Source organism: Pleurodeles waltl, chromosome 5, assembly GCF_031143425.1.
Source record: "Pleurodeles waltl isolate 20211129_DDA chromosome 5, aPleWal1.hap1.20221129, whole genome shotgun sequence".
NCBI lineage: Eukaryota > Metazoa > Chordata > Amphibia > Caudata > Salamandridae > Pleurodeles > Pleurodeles waltl.
In genome coordinates, this window is record NC_090444.1 from 846,660,228 (window position 1) to 846,684,358 (window position 24,131).

Below are 24,131 nucleotides of genomic sequence, written 5' to 3' on the forward strand. Positions count from 1 at the left end.
CCCTGGGGTGACTGGACCCCAACGTTTTTATCTCCTTCAGTGTTTTGAGGAGGCCTCCGGGCTCAAGATGAACCCTGCCAAATCGGTGTTGGTCCCCCTAGCATGGTCACGGGAATGCTTTGACTGGCAGGAGGTGGTGCCCCTGCGTAGGCTGAGTTTTAAGTACCTCGGAATATGAGTTGCACTGCTTCTGGAGCTATCCTGGGCTCTGAACCTGACACCACTTGTGTCTCGCACACGGGAGGACCTTCAGCAGTGGCAAACATTGCCTTTAAACGTTTTGGGTCATGTAGCCCTATATAGGATGATGGTCCTGCCGCGTCTCCTATATGTGCTCCAAAACTTGCCGTTTACGATTCCCCGCTCGTGGTTCAGAAAGTTAGAGAGAAACACTGCCTCCTTTCTGTGGGGCGATGCGCAGCACCGGGTAGCATCCCAAAGCTGTCGCAGAGGGGTGTAAAATGGGGGATTAGGCATGCCAATCCATACCTGTACTATCTGGTGAATCAAATCCTGGTCGCCCATGACTGGTTCAACGGGGGATGGACGGTCCCAGCCTACCAGGTGGAATTGGATGCTCTGAGGTTTTCTCGTATTCTAGATCTCCTCTATGGCACTCCGATCCCCAGCGAATTAGAGCCAATCACCAAGGCGGTTTTTCTTGCGTGGCGTGCGGCACTAATTTACAATGGATGGAATAACGTCGTCACCCTGCAGACTCCTGTGCCATGGCAAATTGCTGAAAGAAACAGCCACAATGGGGGGCTTCACAAAGTGGGATACACTGGGCATTTCGCTGGTGGGAGACGTATGGAAATGCACAATGAAGTCCTTCCAGGAGTTACAGTGCGAGTTTTAACTGTCCTCGAACCAATTCTTTAAATATCTTCAACTCCGGGATGCCATAAGTATGCACCTGACTAGCGTGGACCCAATACCGGAATTTAACCCACTCGAGGCTAAACTACTCATGGGGAGTTTGGGGAGGAAAGGTGTCTCCCAAATCTACAGAATGTTAGTAAACAACGCAACCGAGGACCTGAGCCACCTTAGGAGTGGGTGGGAGAGGTGGGTGGGGCCGCTTGACAACACCGAATGGGCGGAGGCTTTGATGGCTACCCGATCGTTGGCGGTGTAAGCGAGGTTGAGGGCGATATAATTCTACTTCCTACACAAAGCATATTTATCTCCGGACAGATTGCAGAAGATGGGCATCCGGAACTCCGCCCAATGCCCGAGGTGCGATAGGGGCCCAGCCGATTTCTTCCACATGGTATGGTCCTGTCCTGTGAACCAAGTGTATTGGGGGAAAATAAATCAAGAATTGAACAAAGCAATGGGGATGGCGCAGCTACTGTCCCCAGAAATGGTGCTTTTGGGTACATTGGAGGAACTGGAGGGTTCTAGAGCGGACCGGGCATTCGTTGGAACGGCCACACTGGTGGCAAAGAGGGACATTGCAGCCGCATGGAACACCGCCAGGGGTCCCTCCCTCCAGAAATGGAGGCAGGAAGTGGACTGGTGTGCAGCCCAAGAAAAAGTGGTGTATGAATCAAGGGGGTGCCCCCGTAAGCATGAGAAGATCTGGGGGAAATGGACGGGCTTAATTGGTTAAAGTTGAACCTGTGACTGTGTGTACCTGCATTTTCCTTCTCTCCGCGTTGTTCCAATAAATAGCTTCAGCAGAATCCCGTGTTTTCAATGTCAAGAAGAGACAGAACAGATTTGGTAACCCCATCGGCACAAGTACGGGCTGTATTGAGTGTGTTCTTTTTGTGTTTTGTATGTTTTTCATGAAAAGCAATAAAATTTGTTTATAAAAAAATAAAAAAAATAAACTGCCTTGGATCATATGCAGAGGATAATGGACTTTAAATAAATCATAAAAAGAAGAGAACCATTTCATTTAATCACCACATTTTAAATAACCACAAATGGTATCTTAATGAAGATATAATTGATGAAACCTCTGCATATACGTACTTAGGAGTTAAGATAGATGCAAGAGTAATGTTTGCACCTCAAAGAGAAGTAATCAAGGGAAAAGCACAGGCCCTAACCCACGGCTATCTTCCGTTAGCAAAATCCAATTGGGGGGCACAATCTTCAGACACTAGCTGTAGTAATGAAGGCAAAACTGCTATCTGCCCTTACATAAGGAACAGAAATAATGATGGGTGCTGAAGAAAGCCTTCCTAACAAATTATGCTAAAAGTATCTAAGCAGGTCTTCTGGTTACTAAAATCTGCATTGCCTGCTCAAGTGAGGCTGGAGTTTTTATTGACAAAGCAAACATTTGCCAGACTTACGGTGTTTGTTAAATGCTGTCACAAACTGCAGTCAGTTGTTGAGGGCACACTGGCAAATTTAGTTTGGACTGAAATTAATCTTCAAAGGGAGAGTGGTGAATACAAAAAGCACCTAGAAAAAAGCATTAAAAAGCTTGAATTGGGGGATATAAGGAAGCTCAATCTATCTGGGCAAGCTTTCTGAAGAGCAGTAAACAAAACTATTAAATTGCAAATTTAGCTAGAGAACAGATGAAAAGTGGCTAAGTGGCGGCATGGATGGTTGGTCTTGAAATCTTACGATGGGCAATTATCCCCTAAGGATCATGCAGAAATTATCGACACTGAGATTTGGTGACATCCCAACCCTAGACTTTTTACCAAAGTGGTGGGGGCTTGGTCCATGGGGGTCAGAAGTGTCATTTATGTCATCAGTCAGATGAAACATTGTGGCATGCTATCTGAATTTAATGGATTAGGGATTAGATCCTGCAGATCAGCTATAATCGAGGCATTGGATCCAAGGAACATAATGATTAATATTCGAGTGGTACAGTTCCTGGATATTTTCAAATCTCTGGTCAAAGAGGTACTCCAAGTACAGGTTCTGGCCAAGATGGATGGTCAAGAATGCCTTAGATAGAAGCTTGAAAACTATCCAGACTATGGCGGGCTGCTAGGGCAATTTTTCTGCTTCCCTATCCCCCAGAGTGGATATTAGGCCAGTACTTTTTGACCACTCATATGATGAATCATCAGTATTTATTGTATGTTTTGTGCATTTTGCACACTACATAAGCTTTTATTAACTCCACATAGTAAACATGATCATATTTGCACTTCTCCATAATTTTTCACAGGCCTTGACCAACTGTGTGTGTGTATCTCTGCATACAGCACAAGCCTATTAGCCCTGTAAATCAAACACAAACACATTTGCTCCCCTTTGTAATTTTGCACATGGTACAGAGTTTGTACTAGTGGGGACCACTAGAACTGGATGAACTTGTACACACGCATAATGACTGGCTGATTATTCTTTTTTGAATTTTTGTGTACTTGTTATGTTTTTAACTGTGTATTTCAATAACATTTATGGTTTTAATTGACTAATAAATGAATGGGGAATAACCATCATTACAAGAGTGAGGTAGGAGTGGGAAGCGGGGAACCGCCTAAAGAAATACTAGAGTCTTGACCTCAAGGGACTGTGGAAGTTGTTTGTGAATGTTGTATTTCCCTTTGTGTTAATAGCGGTAAAATAAAATACTTCTTTTTCATGAAAGCAAGTATTTGGCTTAACAGTAATTTATTGCTGCTGGTGCGTGTATTTTGAGTGGTGAGCCTGTGTTCAATCCCTGTATTCACCTCCCCCAAGAAGCCCTGGAGTACCCGACCCACGCTATTATTGAGAGTCAAGTAATCCTTCAGTACTTGACTCCCAATAATAGCGTGGGTCGAGTACTCCAGACTTCATAGTAGATCGGGCACTGGGACATTAGGAGTAAAAGACCCAGCCCACAATGGCCGGGCCCAGTAACTCCTGCATGCCCCCTGGCCCTCTAAAAGGGGTTTCAACACAACATATATATATCATCTTGCCACATAACTTGATCCTTCTGTTTCACAGTCCTAGTATCTCTGACAAATGTACAGATTATAGTCATTATTATCAATCAGCATTTACGAAGCACATGGTCCAATCACTGAACAAAAATATAGAGAGACATTTGATAATGAACAAGTCAAGTTGTTAGCTTTTTTTAATAAACATCAAAATAAATTTGTATTACTTACATTTCTCATGTTTCCCCATTGCTAGGTGTGCCAGAGGTCCCTACATTCAAACTTTTAAATCCTGTACCTTCATACCCATGCATAACTCATTATGTGTACCTGAAGCAAATCGTGACACCCTGTTCTTTACAGATGTTTACAAAGCTGTTTCTGGTATTGTTGCTCCTGTGAGATGTGTCAGAGAGGAGATTTTGTTTCTAACTTAGTTTGGTGGTAATAAAAAAAAACTACTCTGGAAATCTGAAGATTTCCATGACCACACAAGGCATAGAATTATTTTATTTATGTAGCAACCGAAGATTTTAACAGTAATTATTGTTTAACACAACCATTGCATGTTTCATAAGCAGTTTGTATCCAATTCGCCTATGGGAAACTTCTGTTGTAGTCACTAGAGAAAGTGTCTGGTCAGGCCTTCAGCTCGGTCAACAATTTATGCTCCCACCACTGGGGTGTCTCAGAATTATTGATTTCTCAGTAATTTCTAATTTCTTAATGGACCTTCAATGTCCAACTTGTTACAGGCTGGAATTTTGCCATCCCCTGATTTATTGATACCCCTGTATTGGTAACTTTTGGGTGTGAAAAATCCAACATTTTTGGTTGGACCTATTTGGTGGTAATAATGAGGGCTGTAGTCCTTTTTTCTTAACATTTTCATCCCATCATGCGCGATGTCTGTTTTTTTAGACATCGTTTATTCCAGCTGAACATTTTTTGGAGAATTGTTATTGCTAGTCTTATTTCTGTTTCCTTTATTGTCTGGCATGATTGTGTTAATTAACTTGCCTTCATCTCTTCTGAAAGGAAGCTTTTTTGTTAACATTCTGGCAACTTTAAAGATGCCACTACCAACTTGTCATCCACTTTCATTCTCTCATTCTTTTAGAATCTGAACAAGGACTTGACACAACCAAGACATTTCTTAGTCTTTGTAAAGAGCTCAAGCTTTTGACAACTTTGATTCTTTTTCTGTATTAAAATTTCGTAACTGTCCTGGGAGTGCTGGACATTACTAGAACCCGTCCGCTTGACTAGGAAGTTTCTGCAACACCATCTCTGCCACAAATCACTCCTCATTAAACCACCCTTAACAGCTCTTTGATTATTCAATGATGCTTATACTAGATTTGATGAAGCATGTTTTAATAGTATATATCATTTTTAGTAAAGCAACACTATTCCCTCTTGGTAAGCCGCTAAGAAATAATTGTTTTACAGGTCTGGGCAATAACATGAGACAAGACTGGGACGACAAGATCTTGGTTTAATGCTGCCCTCTTGATAAGATGATTGGGCTCTTTAGGTTTTGCCTTAACAGGTGTGCTTGAGTGCTGTGCTTGTGAAATGTTTTGTGAAAAAGAAAAAAAATCTTAAAAGTCCCTTAGATATCTCCCCTTACTTACCTGAATGTACTATTGGCTTAGTCCAACATTGCTCTAATTTATGTGCTTTTGATTCACCATCATGTTGTCTACTTTCACTTCCTGCTCTTTGCACTGCCATCCATGCTGTTGTGTGGAGCCAAGACCAAATACTTCTTCCGGCCACTGGCCAGTGTTCTTCCACTGGTGACATACTTCTGAAAGTACTTTTTTTTACTTTTACAAAGGCACTCTCTAGGAATGCACGCATCTGCAGTCCGTCTGCTCAAGCGCGCTGTATTTGCTTTTCTGACTTCATTTTTAAAATCCCTGTATTTGCCCAAACCTCCTTCCCTCACCCACCTTGTATTACTTTCTTTGCTCAATTTTTTAATGCATAACAACTGTTTTTGTGGTTTCATACAGCCAGGGTCTGTGCTGCAGCCTACAAAGGGACCTTTAGTTCGCTGCTGATTGGAAGCACAATACGGCCTTTGTGCTCTATGTTCCAAAAGAAATGTGTTAAAACAAATATAGGGGGTTATTCTAACTTTGGAGGAGTGTTAATCCGTCCCAAAAGTGACGGTAAAGTGACGGATATACCACCAGCCGTATTACGAGTTCCATAGGATATAATGGACTCGTAATACGGCTGGTGGTAAATCCGTCACTTTTCCGTCACTTTTGGGACGGATTAACACCTCCTCCAAAGTTAGAATAACCCCCATAGTGTTAATTAGTGCATGAAGTGCTACAGACTTTCAAATGCTATCCACCAAGACGAACTGCAGATCCATATAGGGCTTCTTTTCTGGTAGAGTTATATAACACAAACTTGGCTAAGCAGCATTAGGACACATAAATGAGTTTTCCATGAAAGCCAGAGGTTAACAATTGACAGCACACATCTCACTTTACTTTGCACATAACAAATAAAATAAAATAAATGTGACTTCCACAATGTGATGTATAAACAATTCTGCAAAGCAGATTTAACAAGGCAATTAATGAATAAAAAGCAGAACATGATTAAAACCAAGCCCAGACACATATCGATTTACACATATGAACCATCTTCGCCTGAAACAATCAAGCAGCAGACACTCATTTTTCAATCCCTAGTGAACAAGGAGTGCTTAGCAATTTTGTATGATAGGAAAACCTTATGAACACTTTTTGTAGTAAGGAGCGCATTTGAACAGGAAATCTTATATTATCGATCTCACTCAGCAATGGCGCATGCCATGAGACTTTATACGTTACAAACATTTAAATTAATATTTATCTGTGCACCATTTATGGTGCAACTCAGTGTTGTGCTTGGGATATGTTTTTCATTCATGGCACACTGACCAGCAGGTGCTCTACACCTTGAGCTACCACACTCACTGGTGGTGCAATAATGTATGTTTATCTTTTTCTGAACCACACCTTTCCTTTAAGACGTTGGGTGTTATGCTCTCATTTTATTGAGGAGTTTGGGCCCTTTTATACGTGGCTATGGCCTGGTCACAGCTGCAGACGCACAACCATTCAGCTATCTCACTCAGTGGTGGCATGTGCCATGAGACTCCATAACTTACAAACCTCTAAACTTATATGTATCGCTACTACATTTATGGTGCACCTCAGTGTTGCACTTGGGATATTTTTAGCATTCATGGCACACTCTCAGCAGTAGGCAGTCTACACACTGAGCTCCCATGCTCACTGGTGATGCAATGTATATGTACATTTATCTTTTTTTAAAGTATGCCTTTCATTTAACATTGTGGGTATTATGCTTTTGTTTTATTAAAGACTTTGGGCCCTCTTTATTTGTGTCTATTCTCTGCTCAAAGCGGCACATGCACAAAAATTCAGCTATCTCACTCAGTGGTGGCGCAGTGTAGATCTGTATGTTTATCTTTTTAGAAAGCACAGCTTTCCTTCAAGAATGTGGGCATTAAAAAAACAAAACTTTTTAAATTCCAAATTCGGCCCGAGGCCTTTGGAGCACTTTATATGGTTAATAGTTACTTTACTCAACAGCATTAGATTTAATAACTTATGAACTTCTTAAACAATATTTACAACTAAAAGTAGCTAGCTACATTTAGAACATTAACAGTGAGCCTTAGTGCTGCTGTTGAGCTATTTCTTTCATTCATCGCCCACTCACAGCAGCAGTTGCTTCAACCACTGAGCTAAACCACTCAGTGGTGGTGCAATGTGCATGTATGCGTATCTTTTACTAAAGCGCAACTTTCCTTTAAGATTGTGGGTGTTAAAAAACAGACCCTTGTTTGATTATAGATTTCGAACCCTCTATACATGTGTTTTGACATTCTCCATCAAGACTTCTCATTAAGCTGGTTTATTCTGATGGTTACTCTGACGGACGGACGCAGTGCTTCCGGGTGATCGCAGGCAGCAACAGCACCAGCCGAGGTCACCCGCACCGTGCACTGCACTGCACGTTCTCATCCGCGATTCCCTCTCCTGCCCTTCGGCGGCCTCATCACCCGCACCGACGCCATCTGCGTGGCGGTTGCTAACCCCTGCGAGGCCCCACCAGCACGGCCCGAGTGGAGGCGGCTGTGCGCACCAAGTGCTCCGAGGAAGCGGAGCAGGGCACGCAGCAGGATGCCACCACAGGACGCCGCTGTCCGACAAGCAGACAAAACGAAACAACAAGCCCATGGAGGGCTCCCACAGCCCCCCAGCCTCCCCCAGCCTCCCTGCCCTCGGTGCAGAGCAGTGCAAGGCAGGAGGAGAAAGAGAGAGGGGAAGCCAAGTGAAGCAGGCAAAGCGGTAAAGTAGGGTGAAACACAGCATGAGCGCGGCAGCCTTGTGCGGCTGTCACAAACAGAGAGCCATGGACCTCCACGGAAGCAGCCCAGCCAGGTCTGGGCGCGGCTTGTGGGGAGGCCGGTGAGACCCGCTCGCCAGCCACACTTCTGAGAACACCACGCATGGCACCCAGGGCACACATCAAGGTCAGCAAGGTCAGGACCAGGACAAACAGGAGACAACCGGCCCCACCAGGCCTCCACCAGGACCATCTAGGAACACACAGGACTACGGCAGGACCACAGCAGGGCAACCAGCAGGAATCAGCAGGATTCAGGAAGGGCTCAGACTGCCCCATTAGCAGTCCAGGAGCCCAGAGGATCCAGGATTCGAGGTACGTGTGGTGCTACACCACCGAATATCATTCCCCCAATCACCAGCGACATTGTCAGACACAACAAACAGCTTCCTAGAGTGGGTGGGAACATCAAATGACTATGAGAACACGAAGCTCCCTTCTCCTGAGTGCCCATGACAGGATCCAAAACCTAATGAAAAAAGAGAAAGCAGCGCCCAACAAGCAGGGTGGGGGGGAGATGAAGCGCATCAGGAGGCATCAAAACACAATAGAGACAGACCCCCAGAAGGTCAATGAGTCAGAGGAGCCAAAGGTGTGCACCCCCGGAGAACAAAAGCAAGCACATAGGGGAAGCCGAAGCACCAGGGGCCAAGGAATCAACAAGTATTTCACACCTCTGGGCAAAAACATCTGCTGCAAACCCTCCCCAGGAGGAACGTTCTCAAGTCTACAACCAAACATAGGATCCTTTAGTGACAGTGCCATTACACTGAGCACTTCCTGGGAAACCGCTCCCCCAAGTAAAATGGCACGGCACAAGAATCCATGCCAGACTTGTCCATTCCAAGTGCGTCAAGCACCCAACCCCTCCATATAATTCAGGACAATCACTTGAGCACACCATCAAGCCTCAAAAGTGGGAACCCCCCGTATCTCCAATCATAATGATAAAAGTCAGGGGATGGGGCGGGACACCCAGAACCCGCAACCCCAAAGAAAACAGCACAGAAGGAAGCCAGGACAAACCGCTGCCAGTATCACCAGCACCAGCCTTAGCAAAATATTCACCCTCCCCCCACTTGGAGGTCTCACTGACACAGGAGGAATTAGAGGAGGTCTTCTACAAAGAAGCGGAGCAGTGTGCAGGAGAACAGGGAGAGCACGCTCTCCTCACTCACACAGAAAAGAGCGCCAAACATCCTAGCACTACAGGGGTGCAGGCACTCGAAACAGCACAAAACCACAGTCACACGGACACGAAAGATGCCCTGCAGACTGGATGGGATGCCCAAAACAACACACTAATGGCCATAACCAACGCAACGATCTTTAATACAGAGAAATTAGACATCCAAATGGAAATTCTGCTAAGTTTGGCAACCACCACAATGGCAATAGACAATAAGCTAGGCAAGTTAAACGCATACATTCGAAGAGCACAGTCCCACATGGAGGCTGACAAGGGCAAGGTAAATCAGACATACCAGTGTCACTGTAGCCCAATGTTGGATAAACTCAAAGAACTGCCATCAGTTATGTCCACACTAGTGACAGATCTAAAACAAGAATTGCTCCAGGGAAACGTCAATCAGGTCCCATAGAGCCCACAAGGCGCAAACAACCCGCAAAGAAGATCATCTATCCACTCTGCCCAGGACGTAGCAAGCCCAGCACAGTTCTCAGAATCTTCAGCTGAAGGCTCAAACCAGGAACACACAGGCACAAAAGGCCCTTTCATCCCAGTCCTTTCCAGAAAGAAAAAAAAACACCTCAGGAAAATGCACAATAAAGCAGTGATGGAGCCAGAAAGTAAATACTCACATCCCTCCAGCCATGGCAATCACAGCCCACCAAGAGGAAACCCCAGGACAAAACAAAAGCAACCCACAGCTGCCAAACTGGGTGACTCACAGTCACCGACCACAACAGACCAGCGGCTTCCCCCACCGCCCAGGAACAATCCTACAAGGCCACAAGAAGAAGGAAGAATAGGACAAACCGGACAAAAGATCATGGGGACACTCGGCCCAAAACTGCAATAGAAGACTCAAACGGATTACAATCTAACCAGCCAGGACCCAAAACCAAGAGACTATCCGTAACCCCAGAAGCAATCACTCAGCTCCCATCACCAGAAAAGACGGACGGTTCTGGATTAAATCATAGATCAATCCCCAACCCAATGACACACCGGAAAAGAACAAGTAAACAAGAACATAGCAAGAATCAGCCCCACTTAGACCAACGCAAGGCGCTCACACAGGTATCCCCCCTCGGAAGGGACTCAGAGGGCACCAGCAAGAGAATAGGTGATCCCAACTACGAGGGGTCCACACACTGGACTCCAAAATCAACAATGTCCTATCAAAACCCTCCATATCAACAGCATCTTACAAACACCATGAATCAAGTGACCGCCAAATCAGAAGAAAAGACAACCATAGACGCCGCAGTTACATCCGCCCTGCACACCACAAACAGTGTGAAATCAACAGTTAAGTTCACATCCCAAAAAATCAGGGGCGCTAACACCCTTACTTTCTGCCCGTCTTACAAATCTCAGGGCCCTTGGGAAACCCTTAATTGAGGCAATCTTCTGAGAATCTGCAGCACAATCCAAGGACTAGAAACAATAAGTAGTAAAGATCTGCAATACGTGGCCTTCATAACACTGGAAAAAGGTGACAAAAGTGAAACTATCGAAGTCTGCTTTAACAGCTCAGAGATAGCACAGATAGTACTGTCCAAATCACAGATATTTTAGATAGTTAAAGACTGGAGCATAGAGCTAAAGAAAGCGAGTAAAGCAAAATACCCCTTCTTTATAATCCAGCAAGAAGAGACCAACAATAGGGACAACCTATGGGCAACTATCGCCCGAGCAGCTAATCATCAATCTTTTTTGCAACACGCCAAAGGGGCATCCCTTACTTTCACCAAGAGCCCAAGAAAGATCACTATATCCATTGCCTAGGGCATCTCACAGGAAAGTCATTGCCAGGAAGGTGGACTGCAAGAAGAAAGATGCTGCTGGCACATTTCCACTTCTCGATCCTGACGGAACCCTGCAGCATAATATCATATCTGGAAGTTGCTCTGACAAAACAAACCCAATCGGACCAATGCTGCCCAAAAGCAAGTTGTTGGTCACAAACATAATATCTTGGAACACCGCAGGGGCCAGCAAAATCATGCAAGATGCAAATTTGGAAGCGTATTTTAACGGCTTCAATATCATCTGCTTACAGGAATCCTGGAAAGTATCTGAAAATCCATTAGATGGATTTGAAGAATTCCAAAGCCCGGCAGTTAGACCTAAACCCAAAGGACACCCAAATGGCGGCCTCTCTATCTACATAACCACACGCAAATCTTTCAACGCCAAGATCATAGACCTGAAGTCAGCTCACATGTTAGCTATTATTATAGAAAACTGGAGGCTGGAACAAATACCCAAGTCCATCATAATAATAAATATATACATCAACTCTAACATGATGCTAAATCAGCACCTTCTAGACACAACCGAAAACAAAATGGCTATCTGTAAAAACAGCATTTGGAAACGCCCCCTGGATCATCACAGGCGATTTTAACCTTAACATGGCCAACCATGGTAAAAGGAGCTCCCGGGAAAGTGCCCTGGACCAGCTTCTGGGGATTCCAGCACAAGAATCGCATTTTAAAGACAAGGACAAATTTGTATCACCCCCTGGTCAGACTTCTGGAGGCACTAGGACTAAGGGCCCTAAATGGCAGATTCCCTAAAGACATCCCAATGAACCCGAGCCACACAGCCAAGAAGTCCGCTTCCACCCTAGACTACACTTTTGTGTCAACTGACATCTTCAAGTACTTCCAAGATTTCAACATAGAGGTGAGATGCGAAAGTGACCACAACCCACAAACAATGAAAATAGCGAACAACAATGTGCTTGCTGCTCCACTACTGAGGATAGGCGAACAAGACCCAGGAAGCCACCTTCATCGCATAAGATGGTCCAACAAGTGCATAGAGAAATACGAAGTATGGAAAGACAATTTAATGTCGGACCAAACGGAACAGGTGGACATAATTTCAAAATGGGAGGTCACATTAACATAATTAAGGAACTAGCTGGAGCCTAATCAACCATCCAAGGCCGGCCCACTACTGAGCAGAAAAGGTTGGTTCACGCAGACATTAAGGTAACAAAGACAACAACTTAACAAAATCGCCAGATTCCTAAAGAATCAACCACCAGGTACAGTTGCCAGAGTACCTTTCATAAACGAAGAAAGGAATACAGGAAGGCAATATGGGAAGCAAAGCAGGCTCACATAGATCAGGAATGGATCCGAACTGTGGAAGCCACTAAAGTATAGAAAAGACGGTCACTGTGTTCTGTGGTCAATCAGCTGGAGCGCAGGACAACCCGGATCCAAAGTAACGCGATTCTGGAGAGAAAGTGGATTGAACACATCTCCAACCTCTATGGCAACCCCAAGAAAGAGGAGCCATCCCCCACCGCAAGCAGCGAGGCAAAGCCATTATCATTCAAAATACAAAACATCGAGGAACAACTACGATGCTGCAGACAGAGTGAGGCACCCAGGCCAAATGGTCTCCCGGCAGGAATACTAAAACACGACCCTGCCCTTTGGACTGGCATAATCTGCATCCTTTTTAATGTCAGCAGCACGGTAAACAAAATTCCGGATTCCTGGAAATGGGCAATATTCCACCCAGTATACAAGAGGGGCCCCTAGGGGAACCCAGATAGCTATCGACTAGTATCACTGCCTGACATTGACGCAAAAATATTCTAAGGCCTCCTGCTTGAGGAACTCAAAGAATGGGCCAGCAAATTCAATCTAATACCCCTGAATCAAACCGGCTTCCAGCCATTGGCAAGCACTTCTGACAACCTGATAATGCTGGCCATGCTTGCAGAAAAATATACAAACAAAAAAATGGTCCTCTACACCTGCTTCGTGGACTTGTCCAAAGCCTTTGATTCAGTGGACAGGAACAAGCTGTGGGGGAAACTAGCAAGCCTTAATATCCTGCCAGAGCTGCTAAAAGGAATACAGCTTCTGTACTCAGAAAATTGGGCAAGGGTGAAAGTTGGAAATAACGGAAAAGTGTTGGCCAAAATCTAGATAGACAGAGGTGTTAAGCAGCAAGATCACCCACGGTGTGGGAGACTGAGTCTGACCCACTGCGGGTGACACCTGTCGCTCTAAATCCAGGTTTTGCTCCGGCTAACTAGCAGTGCCTCATCTCCACCAAGAGATAGAGATGATTGGGTAGCCGAGCGCATGACATATAATACTTCTCAGGGAAGTTGTGGTCACTCAGGTCGCATCCGGTTCTCTCATTCACAATTAAGTCTCATATATAAATGACAATAAGAAGCAGTATGAGTTTACAGACTGGTTTAATAAAACGACTGCATTTTAGATAGCAAAGCGTGAGCTGCAATAACCAGGACGACACAACATGACAATATTAAAATGGTGACGAGGAGAGTGAAGCATAAGAATAACGCTATCATATTGTCACTAGAATTTATGGACTATTTCCTATCTAAGTCATAACCTGAGCACAGCATGTTAAGCTCTAATTCTGTCTTTCAGGTTCCCCCGGGAGGACATCAACCCTCATACCTGAGCAAAGGCCTGTAATCTGCATTAGCATCTGCAGCGAAGCATTCAGCAATCGGCACACAGTCGTGGTTCCCTGGCTGGAATCTCCCTCTTAACATGTTATGGGACTAGGAAGTGTTTTTATAATAACACAGCTGATGTTCTAAGAAAATGTCCTACGTAAGGATGTGTATTTTCTACGAATGTTGGAGACTAAACTTCTACCGCGTTCACCAGCAATTTACCAGACTGTAGCTTGACTGAAGCACAAAGTGATCAAGAATGTCTTGTTTGAGAACACAGTGCTGGGCTAAGCAAAAACAGTTAGATAGATGAAAATAAAACAAGACCGTAAAACTGGTTATTGTAAAAATAACAATGCGAAGCCGAATAAAATATATGAAGGTCAAAGTGCACAGCGGCCTAGTGTGTTAAACTAACGTGCATGGAGCTACAACTAAAATGGCTACACAACAGGCTGTTTGATGGCCCCAATGCTTTTCAACCTTTCCCTGGCAGATCTGTGCACACAACTAAACACCACCAGCTCTCATCCCCCAAACTAAGTAACCATTCCCTAACAGCATTACTATATGCAGATTTCATTGTCTTACTAAATCTCACAGGTACAGGACTCCAAAACGTGCTAAACACCTTCAATCAATATTGCACGGCCAATGAACTGGTGGTAAATATGGAGAAAAAAAAGGTACTCATCTTTGGCAAACGGATAATTAAGAAAAGTAAATGGTTCTGTGGGAATCAATCTGTGGAAAGAAGCAGAAGCTACAAGTACCTTGGCGTCTGGCTACAGGAGCGCTGGTCGCATCACCTGCACCTAAACACCCTGAAAGTAAGGCTGGCATTGCTACTTGCACCAGCCCTAGCCCTGGCCTCCAAACTACAAACCCCAATCTGGTGTCCACTTCTTACAGTGATAAAAGCAAAATTCATGCCAGCCATAACATACGGTTCGGAAACATATTCAAGCAAACTGAACGACTTCACGAACATTGCACAAAGTAAGGTCTTTCGCTTTCTCTTCCGTCTTCCACACAGCTCCTCGCCAGCACAGATTAGGTTGGAATTCGGATTACAAGATTGAACAGTGCAAGAAGGGGCATTACTCAAATACGCTTCCATGCTAAGACTGGCCCAACCAAACACATTAAAAGCACTGATCTGGGAGGAAATCAACACAAGCCAGGCAGAAGCCCCAAATCCATGGCTAAAGAGAATCGCTTTCGCCATAAAGCATCTGCAGGCAGAGGAAGTATGGCAAAAGTCTTTACCCCATAAAAATGTCAAGCAACTTCTAAACAAACAAATCAAGATGCTCTCCTGGAGCAAGGACAAATACAAGTTCAGAAATCGATCTCACTCTTGGATGACAATTAACACATATAAGGTTCCAACAGCACAACCTTATATGGCTGAAATATTAAAAACGTCACTGAAAATAAAGGTGCTACATGCCAGACTTGGACTACTGCCGGCATCGGAGGATGAACCAAAATGGCTTAGACCCACAAACTACTACCCTGGAGAAAGCTGTGTCTGAAAAACATTTTCAACACCAATGGTATCGGAATATGTCGGCAGGCTATCCTGTTCAGTCTGAAAGGATTGACCCCACAACACATGGCCTGTTTCGCAAAATGTATTTTAAAAACAGAACTTTCCCTAAAACATGCCACAAAAAATCAAAATGAGAAAACAAACCCTCAACTGGCATAGGAAATGAACACTGGCAGCCCCAAGCTATGAGTAATGACCGCAGTCTCCACTTCAACGGCACTCTGCATACTGCAACTGTGGACTGAACTATTTATACTTTATCAGTTTTAACAACAACAAAAAATAAGCTTTTTGATGTTTTTCACCTAGATCACTTTGAGAAATGTCTAATTTATTAGTCGGTAGTGTTGTCCAGTAAGTAAGACAATGCATCCATAGACAATTAACACATGAATAGGGCTTAGCTGAACTAAAAACGGCAAAGAAAGCAAGAATGTATTAATTGTTTTATGTTGTTTTTTGTTTTTTTTACCTTTTCTCTCTTTTTTTAACGTCTCCACTTGTAACACTGCAATGATTTTAAGTGATTATGCAATAAAGCATTTAACCTGTAGTAGGAAACATTTTACAGGAATGCTGTTTACTTTTTCACACAAGAAAAATATAATTTCATAGGTCTCTGAACATAGTTTGCAATATAATAAAATGTTCAAAGTGCAAACCCAGCCCGAGGGCTTTGGAGCTCTTTGTATGGACAACAGTTACTTTACTCAGTGCCCTGAGACTTAATAACTAACAAACATCTTCATTAATATTTCAAACCACAGGTAGCTAGTAACCTATAGAACAAATTACAGTGAACATTACAGTTGCGCTTGGGCTATTTGTTTTATTCATGGTCTGCTCACACTGGCAGGCACTCTATTCACTGAGCTATCTCACATACTGGGTATACATTATGTGCCTCATTTATGAGGTTTTATAAGGGGCAGCGCCCTCAAGGATTATTGCTGTGCTGCCCTGCATCAAAAGAAAAGGGCAGGAATGCACAGAGTCTATGAGATACGGCGCATTCCTGTCCTTTTCCCCTGCGCTGGTGCATAATGGACTGCTATGTGCCAAAGCAGGCCCCCTTGCACCATGCTGCAAGAAGGGATGCTTGCTTTTGGGCAGGAAGGGACACCTCGCTACACAAAAACAATAATGACAGGCGTTCTCCTCTTTCTATGAGTGTCGCCTCCCCCCCCACACACAATCCGCTTAAAATAACTTTCTGGAGGCACTAGCTCTGCAGTTGAAATCGCCGAGACCTGGAAGACATTGACCTGCAGCAGGCAGGATCGGTATGTCGAGAACATGTGATTAGCACTCACTGTGGAATGAGGCTCTGCACGTGCGTCTCCTCTGCTGAGTCCTCCCACCCACAGCTAACGTGTAAACCCTGTGATTGCACCTCCGGAAGAAGAAACTACAGAGTCGAGGTGGGTGAAGACACGGGTGGACAGGGCAACCGGAATCAGAGCGTGCAGCCCCACCCGCCAAGGAATGGACAGCAGGAGCCGGCTTCATGCAAGGTGCCCGGGCAGCATGAGTGACCAGCGGGACAGGACCCCGGAGGAGGAGCAGCTCTCGGTCGGTGTCCTGCTGTCCGACGGGCAGCAGCTCTGCTTGGCTGTCTGGGTACGTTTAATGTTGTAGTCCATCGGGGGAAATGGGGTGCCGCAGGTAGTGTGAAGGTTGTGGGGCGGAAGCGGGAGGGCGTTAGGCGGAGCCCTAAAATGACTGCTTATTTTATTTTTAAAGTAATAATGTAACACTTTTTTCCGTGTTTGAAACGTATCATTCTAGCCTAAGGGGCAGTTACAACATTCCTTGTTTCTACCACGAAAGCTCCTTGTTGGATATCCCGAAATCTTGACCTTCCTGATCAAATTATATTTCTGCCATGCTATCCGAAACGGGGTTAGAAAGCCGGTCCGACACTTCTGTTCCACTCTGACCAAATAGGTTAGTTACGTGTACGTTACGCGGCTAGTGAAGCCACCGATAATTGCTGCGCTTGCGCGCTCCTGTGTGTGGCCGATCACGAGCCTTGTATTTTATGTGCTCCGTATGTTGTCTCTGGCTTAAACATTTGTTGTTCATCATTATTTCCGCGTGAGCAAGCTTTAGATGACATTCGAGAACGGGTGCATCAGCACCCATTCGGCTTGCATGCTGGTGATTTGTGAGCACTTTCCCAGTCCCTCTGTCCCGAATGTTTCGAAACCAGAACACCTGCTGATACGGAAATGTGACATAATTTTGCACTGCAGGACGTCTGTGCCTATGAGAGTGTGACACAACGTATCGTCGCCATAGTGTTTTAGTCTGTGAAAATATCCCTAAGAAAAAGTAACCCTAATGAGGACTTTAAACTGGCACTAGTGACGGCAGTCATTCAGCTCAAAACAGTTATTGTTTGCAAACTGGTAGAGGTGGACAGAATTACATAATCTTGTCAGTAAATCGTGTCTAGCATAACGAGTGCAATTGGAGCAGAGACTACCATTGCCTGCATATTTATTTTAACTCAAGTTATTCTCGTATTGATGGTTCATATTGGGTTTTGTAATGGATAAATGGTTAGTTCTAGATGTGAGCTTCCAGAACATTCACCCAGGTCAGTCCACATCTACGTGGACCTCATAGTGGACTAGCGTTTTAATGTCTGTAGTGGATCGTTAAATTGCGGCTTTCAATTTTTCAGGCGTCTGTTGATTACAAAAAAACATTTGGACTAGAAACAACTAGGGGCCACATAAGCCCTAAGTCCCTAACCTGACAGTATGGTAGAGTAAATGCAGCATTAGCCACAGCAGTCTATAATCACGGGTTCCCCAGATATGTCCGCACTTATGCATTTGTTTATTACTTATAGGTGAAAGCCTCTGGACAGGAGCTCTTTGATAGGGCGTGCCATGCTGTGAACATCAAAGACCCTCATTTCTTTGGGCTCAGCGTTCTTCAAAGTAAGTTCATCCTGGTAACAAAGGTGGCAAGTGTTTATTGTCAAAAGCTGATTTTTGTGCTGGCAAACTTCACTTCTACACGACAGAACAGATTTCAATGAGGTCACAAAATATTGTTAGCACTCACACGGTCAGTAGTTCTTCAGATGGGGTTTGATGCTTTTAACATGGGTGTACAATATTGTTGTCTCATACCATTGTTATTTTATTTCATTTAGGCCAGTTAGGCTGCTGGGACACAACTTACTGTGTGTGATAACCAACTTGTTTGATGGAAGGAGAAAGTTGTTTGATCGAGTAAATGTGTTAGTAACTCAAAGGGGTAACCATGTGTTCCTCAGATATTTGCTATGTTTTATGGTAAAACGAACAATGGTTTTCATGGATCAGTTCGTAAGCAATTATGCTCCTCAAAACAGGCAATATAATTCCTCTCCCTAAATCAACATGAAATGTAAACACCACATTGTTAATACCTAAAACTGAAATTATTGTAACCTTTACAATATAGTAAGGTGGTGCCGTACCTTCTCAATCTCTTGCCACCTTAAGTCATTGGTGCATTATTGTGAGCCTCAAAGTGTTCCACCAAGTAGCTCAATATTTCCACAGTAGATCTTGCTGACCGTTCAACGGTTTTAGCATTGGTGAAGCTCTTCAGTACACATTTTTGCCCATTGTGCTCAAACATTTTGATTTCGATACAAAGATTACATGCTGCACAATTCCCATATTTAAACTGCCCCAAATCTGATGGAGGGCTGCATAATGAACGAATTGTTGGTTCCCCACTAGACCAATTCTTTAACCATAAATGTTCACCGAAGTTTGAATTCTATATGGACAATATACATCCGGCCCAGATTAAAAGTCTTTTTATTACATTTATATTGGGGATCCTGCCACTGAACTCCTTCACTACGGGGTGGAACAAAGTTAATTGTGCTCCTTGTTTTTGTTATTATTGCCCGATGCAAGTTGAGACTCTGGCCCATTTTGTATTTTTCTGCCCACAATACTCTACTCCTAGGAGGAAGTGGATCATTCCCCTATGCAGGCTCCTTGGTGTAAGGAGCCACAGGGATTCACTTTGTATATTGACAAGTGATTCTAGTGACAAGGTTGTCTTTGCTGTAACAAGGTATCTTCAATGTGCCTGGGCTGTGAGATCTAGGGAGAGCTCTCACTTAGCTGGTTTGTAATCTCACCACAATAGTTGGCTGGTACTGTGATTTATAGGATGACATTGAGCAGTAATGGACTTACTAGAGAGACTGCCAGTAGGTTTATCAATTTAATGATATTATGGACTTTGATTCTAATCATGTCTTATGTTTTCTAAATGAGTTTTAACGTATTTATTGCCTTCTTATTGCTTTTATGGCTTTCAGCCAAAATAAATTATTTATTAAATGTGTGAAGGTGTTCAAAATGGTCCACATCGAAAGCCACCAGATCCGTGGCGAAGACAGCACTCATTGCAATCCCCTTTAACTAAAAAAAGTTATCATTGTGGAAATAAAAGTAATTTTTACTGAAGATTATCTCCACCAAGGAGCTAATACATTTTATAGGTACCAAAGTGGGAGATGCCCATTTATCTAGTACAAACCTAACGATATCAAGAGCCTCCCGCTGAAGAATATTCATGTAGAGTTATTATTTGTTCATCGTTACCAACATTTGGTGGTTGGAATCAAAGGAGTCACCATCAATACTCTTAATGATGCAAATACTATCCCTGATTTACGTTGTGGTATTGGGGACAAATGGTTTAATGAAGTGATCAATACATGTATGGTAGTGGTTTCAGCACACTGCCACATCCAGACACTATAGGTCTCCCTGGGGAGATTTCCTACTGCTTGTGGATTTTGGGTAGAGTTTAAATATTCATGTTTTGTATCAAAAACACTACCAGCAAAACACTATCACCAACCTCTCTAAAAATTGTTTTTAATTTCCAAAGTGACAGAGCATAGCATAGTGTAATCTGTGTGCACTAGTAAATGCCTCATAATTTCCTAAATACAGTCTGTCACATGCTGAAGCACTATAACTCTACCCTTATTAGTTGGGCTAAGAACTATCTAATTTTTCTGTATCAAAGGTACAAGGGCATTGTGTTCATATTTGGAAATATTATATTCAATATACTCTCTCTTTTCCTGTGTTGAATGGGCATTCTCCCATAACCACCTGTCGAAAGTATGAATGTTTACAGACATAGAGTGAACAAGAGGGGTAAAAGTAGATGGAGATCTGAGACTGGTAGCATCAAATCTGCCCTGATATGGACTCTGGCCAAATAATTGTTCAACCTTATTTTTCAAAATAACTGTTGTAATTCCATCTTTGTGTTGAAAGAGTCTGGTAAATTGGTAGTAACAAAGGGAAATCCTTTGCTGAGTGCAAACATTTCAGAACCAGTCAAAATAGATTTGGGTAGATTAAATAACTTGGCTAATACAAAGGAATTTTGTGAATGATCTTCCACATAAGCTGGCAATGTGTTTGTCTCTCCTCATGCAACTCTTGCAGGTGATACATGATCTCCAACCTTTTCCCCTGCCATGGCATTTCCCTTGTGCTCCCCTCTGTCTCTCCTCCTCTGCCTCTCCCTAAAATGGGCAGTTGAGGTCATCTTCTGAGGGAGGACCTGGTGTTGGTCCCAATGAAGCTCTCCACGCTTGAACTGGGAAACGTTTCTGGAAATCAGATCTCCTTCAGTGAGGCAAACAGCAAATTGAATCAGACCGACAATTCAATGTCTACTGCTTCAGTTTGATAGAGGTCCCAGTCTCCCTCCTGTTCTCTGGAGGAAAAAGTTCATAGTAAGTTTCTAAGTCCAAACTATTTCAGTTAAGACAGGAGGAGTATATTCTAACACCAGCTAACTGTCCAAGACCTAAGAGTCACCACTTGGGGGTTATGACTTACTCCAGCAGAAAGCTCCAGGGCAAAGTCCAAGTAGAGCTCATCAGCCGGGCAAGTTGCAGGAAAAAGCCTCTGAAAGCTTGTTGTGTCCCTGTAGTTCAAATGGGAAGTCAGCTAACTGACCCTTTTAGTCATCTCTGAGGTCTTGGGTTCAAGTCAAGCAGAACCCATTTTCCTTCAGGATTTAGACACTGGGGAAATCCTTCTTCTGATCTTCACAAGTCCATGAGTGTTCTAGAAGGAGATCTGTATGGTCCACTTTTATTCCCAGCTCTAGTCTGTGGGTGGAGGGAAATCCCTTGCCCCCCTAATATCCGTACTGGCCAGGTTCTCTACCCCCACTGGGTTCGGTGCTAGGTGGACTCATGAGAAAAAGAACAGGCAGGCCCAAGTGTTAGAAGCATCTGCGAGTGACAGAGTATGCCTCCTTTGAAATCAGGAAGGATCTGGGTACAGCCTCCAGGCTATCATTTGAGCCTAAAGTAGGAGCCTGGTACAACCCCAAGCCACCCTGCTCAGGAAAGCAACACCCCTTCCCATACCCAGGGCCGTTTGTCCACTGCAGGGACCAATACACATAAGACTCCATGGGAGCCAACAGAGGACATTGAGCTTGGGCACTGGCAGAAAGACACCTTTTGTTAAGGCAGGGAAATGAAAGATATCTAAAAGTGTAATATCCAAAACAGTAATATAAAATCAAGCTTCAATAAGTTGCATTTTAAATTGCTGTTCATATCAGTCCTTGAATCATGTTTCTAGCTGCTCCCAAACTGAAGTTAAACATTATAAACTGATATAAGGTAAGTCAGCGTTTTTCAGTAGGAAAGCCAGCCTTCCTACAGTGAAAACACCTTTAGAGTATTTTCACTGTCAGGACATGTCAACTTCAGTTATTTGTGTCTTACTTTTTAAATACCATGCCCTGTGGCCACTTAGGGTCAAATTTAGGGATGGTTTATAAGCATTAAAAATTAAGGATTAGGCCTGGCAATGGGTATATTTTCCCATGTTGAAATATTTACAACTGCACACACAGGCTGTAAGGACAGGACTGGAGACATGTTTTGCAGGGCTGCTTTACTGGGTGGCACAATGAGTGCTGCAGACCACTTGTTGCATGTAGTTTACAGGCCATATATTCATTTAGTACCATATACTAGGGACTTATAAGTAAATTAAATGTGCCAATGGCCTCGATTCCACACATACATTAGACTCCTCTCCCCCTCCCCAGAAGCATGGGTAGACATCAACTCAACACTCTCAAAACCCTTTCCAATCTACCAAGGAACCAGATGGGGCTGTCACATATCGAGCCGGCTTTTCACTTTAGCAAATAAACCACTGGTCTGCCTCGTCTGTTGCGATGCTCAACTACAGGGCTGGCACTGGAACACAAACTAAAAAATCTCACCTCAATATTATTGTGATCCTTTACTGCTAACACTATAAAAACAAGAGGGGTATTAATAAAAAAACTGACAGAGTAATTGGTGAAGTTGATAACTAAAAAGCTACCAAACAAATGGCCTACCACATAGGAGCAAAAAAAATGGATACTCTGGACACCAGGATTTCTGTAGCACCAAGACCTTCCATATCTTAGTGTCAGTTTCTAAACTGTTCTACATCTGCCACCAAAATAAGTGTGTTAACTTATGCAGCACAAACCCTGTGGACATTAACAATGCATTCACCTACCACCATTTCTCTGCTTTCTCTGATATTTTCATAAAAGTGACGCTTAATTTAGGCGAGAAGCATCTACTATATTGCCTTATTTTTTGAAAAGCAGGGCTCTACATAGTTAAGAGGTTGTTGCGATTTTCTGACATTATTGTCCCTGACATGACTATGGATGGACTAGTTCACTACAGTTCACATCTGCCACCTTCGATATTGTGAGTTATTAATCCTACCAACTTTAATTGATTTTCATACCAACCTTGAATACTCCATTCCTCTCTGTACGAGGCACAAGGGGCATACGGCTTATCAAGGCCGTGGTCACCGACTGGTGTATACATATCCCTCAGGATTTGTTATTACATTCTAAAACATATGCTGGTTCACCAATTTATGAACCTCCCAACTTTTCTAGGACATTTGACTAGTCTTAGAATTGGGCCTTGAGGAAGTCATGTTGACGAAACATGTGTTGGCTGTTGATACATTGGATGAATAAAACCTGTTGACATACACTTATGTGCAGTTTGAACTATGATTGCTACAATACAACTAGGAATGGACCTCTTATGACCATTGTTGAGTGCCTTGGCATAACAATATTTCACCAACCTTGACATAGCTGGCCACAGTGGTCTATTAAAAACCTTACAGTATTTCTTCACAGAGATCAAACATTTATATTGGGAAAGTCAGCTCATTCCTTACTAGGTGGTCTTCCACTCGTGTCGGGGTTGTCACTTCTTGTTTATTGAATAATACTGTTAGTAAGTGTGCCCTTTCAAAATGTTGCATGTATAATTTTAGCAGGAACAAGAAAAGCACAACCACTGCTTCTACAATCAGTGGGATTTTATCTTGTGTTTGTTATGACAATCCTGTTAAGGGGATTCTTGATCAGTTCACACGAATGCCTTGTGGAGGCCTGGATCTTTGTGGAAAATTCTTATGCCCACCTTAAGCACTTATGCAGATTAAATATGCTCTCATAAAAAGAGCGTTTGTATTTCGAATGAGACTGTTTGGAAATTGAAAGCCTTCTCATTCA

The 24,131-nt window shown here is 43.5% G+C and overlaps 1 protein-coding gene across 3 annotated transcripts in view; it reads left to right on the plus strand.

The window, feature by feature from the left end:
• The first annotated feature begins 16,776 nt into the window (after nucleotides 1–16,776).
• The window catches only part of LOC138296086 (FERM domain-containing protein 6-like), a 1,138,137-nt gene continuing 1,130,782 nt past the window's right edge, over nucleotides 16,777–24,131 (plus strand). For 2 of the 3 annotated variants that reach the window (XM_069234916.1, XM_069234917.1), the window contains exons 1-2: nucleotides 16,778–17,126; nucleotides 18,367–18,457. In XM_069234916.1, coding sequence (XP_069091017.1) covers nucleotides 16,992–17,126; nucleotides 18,367–18,457 — 226 coding nt within the window. In that variant the 5' untranslated portion in view covers nucleotides 16,778–16,991. Of the gene's footprint in view, nucleotides 17,127–18,366; nucleotides 18,458–24,131 lie in introns of all 3 variants that reach the window. The other variant, XM_069234915.1, reaches the window with a different exon arrangement.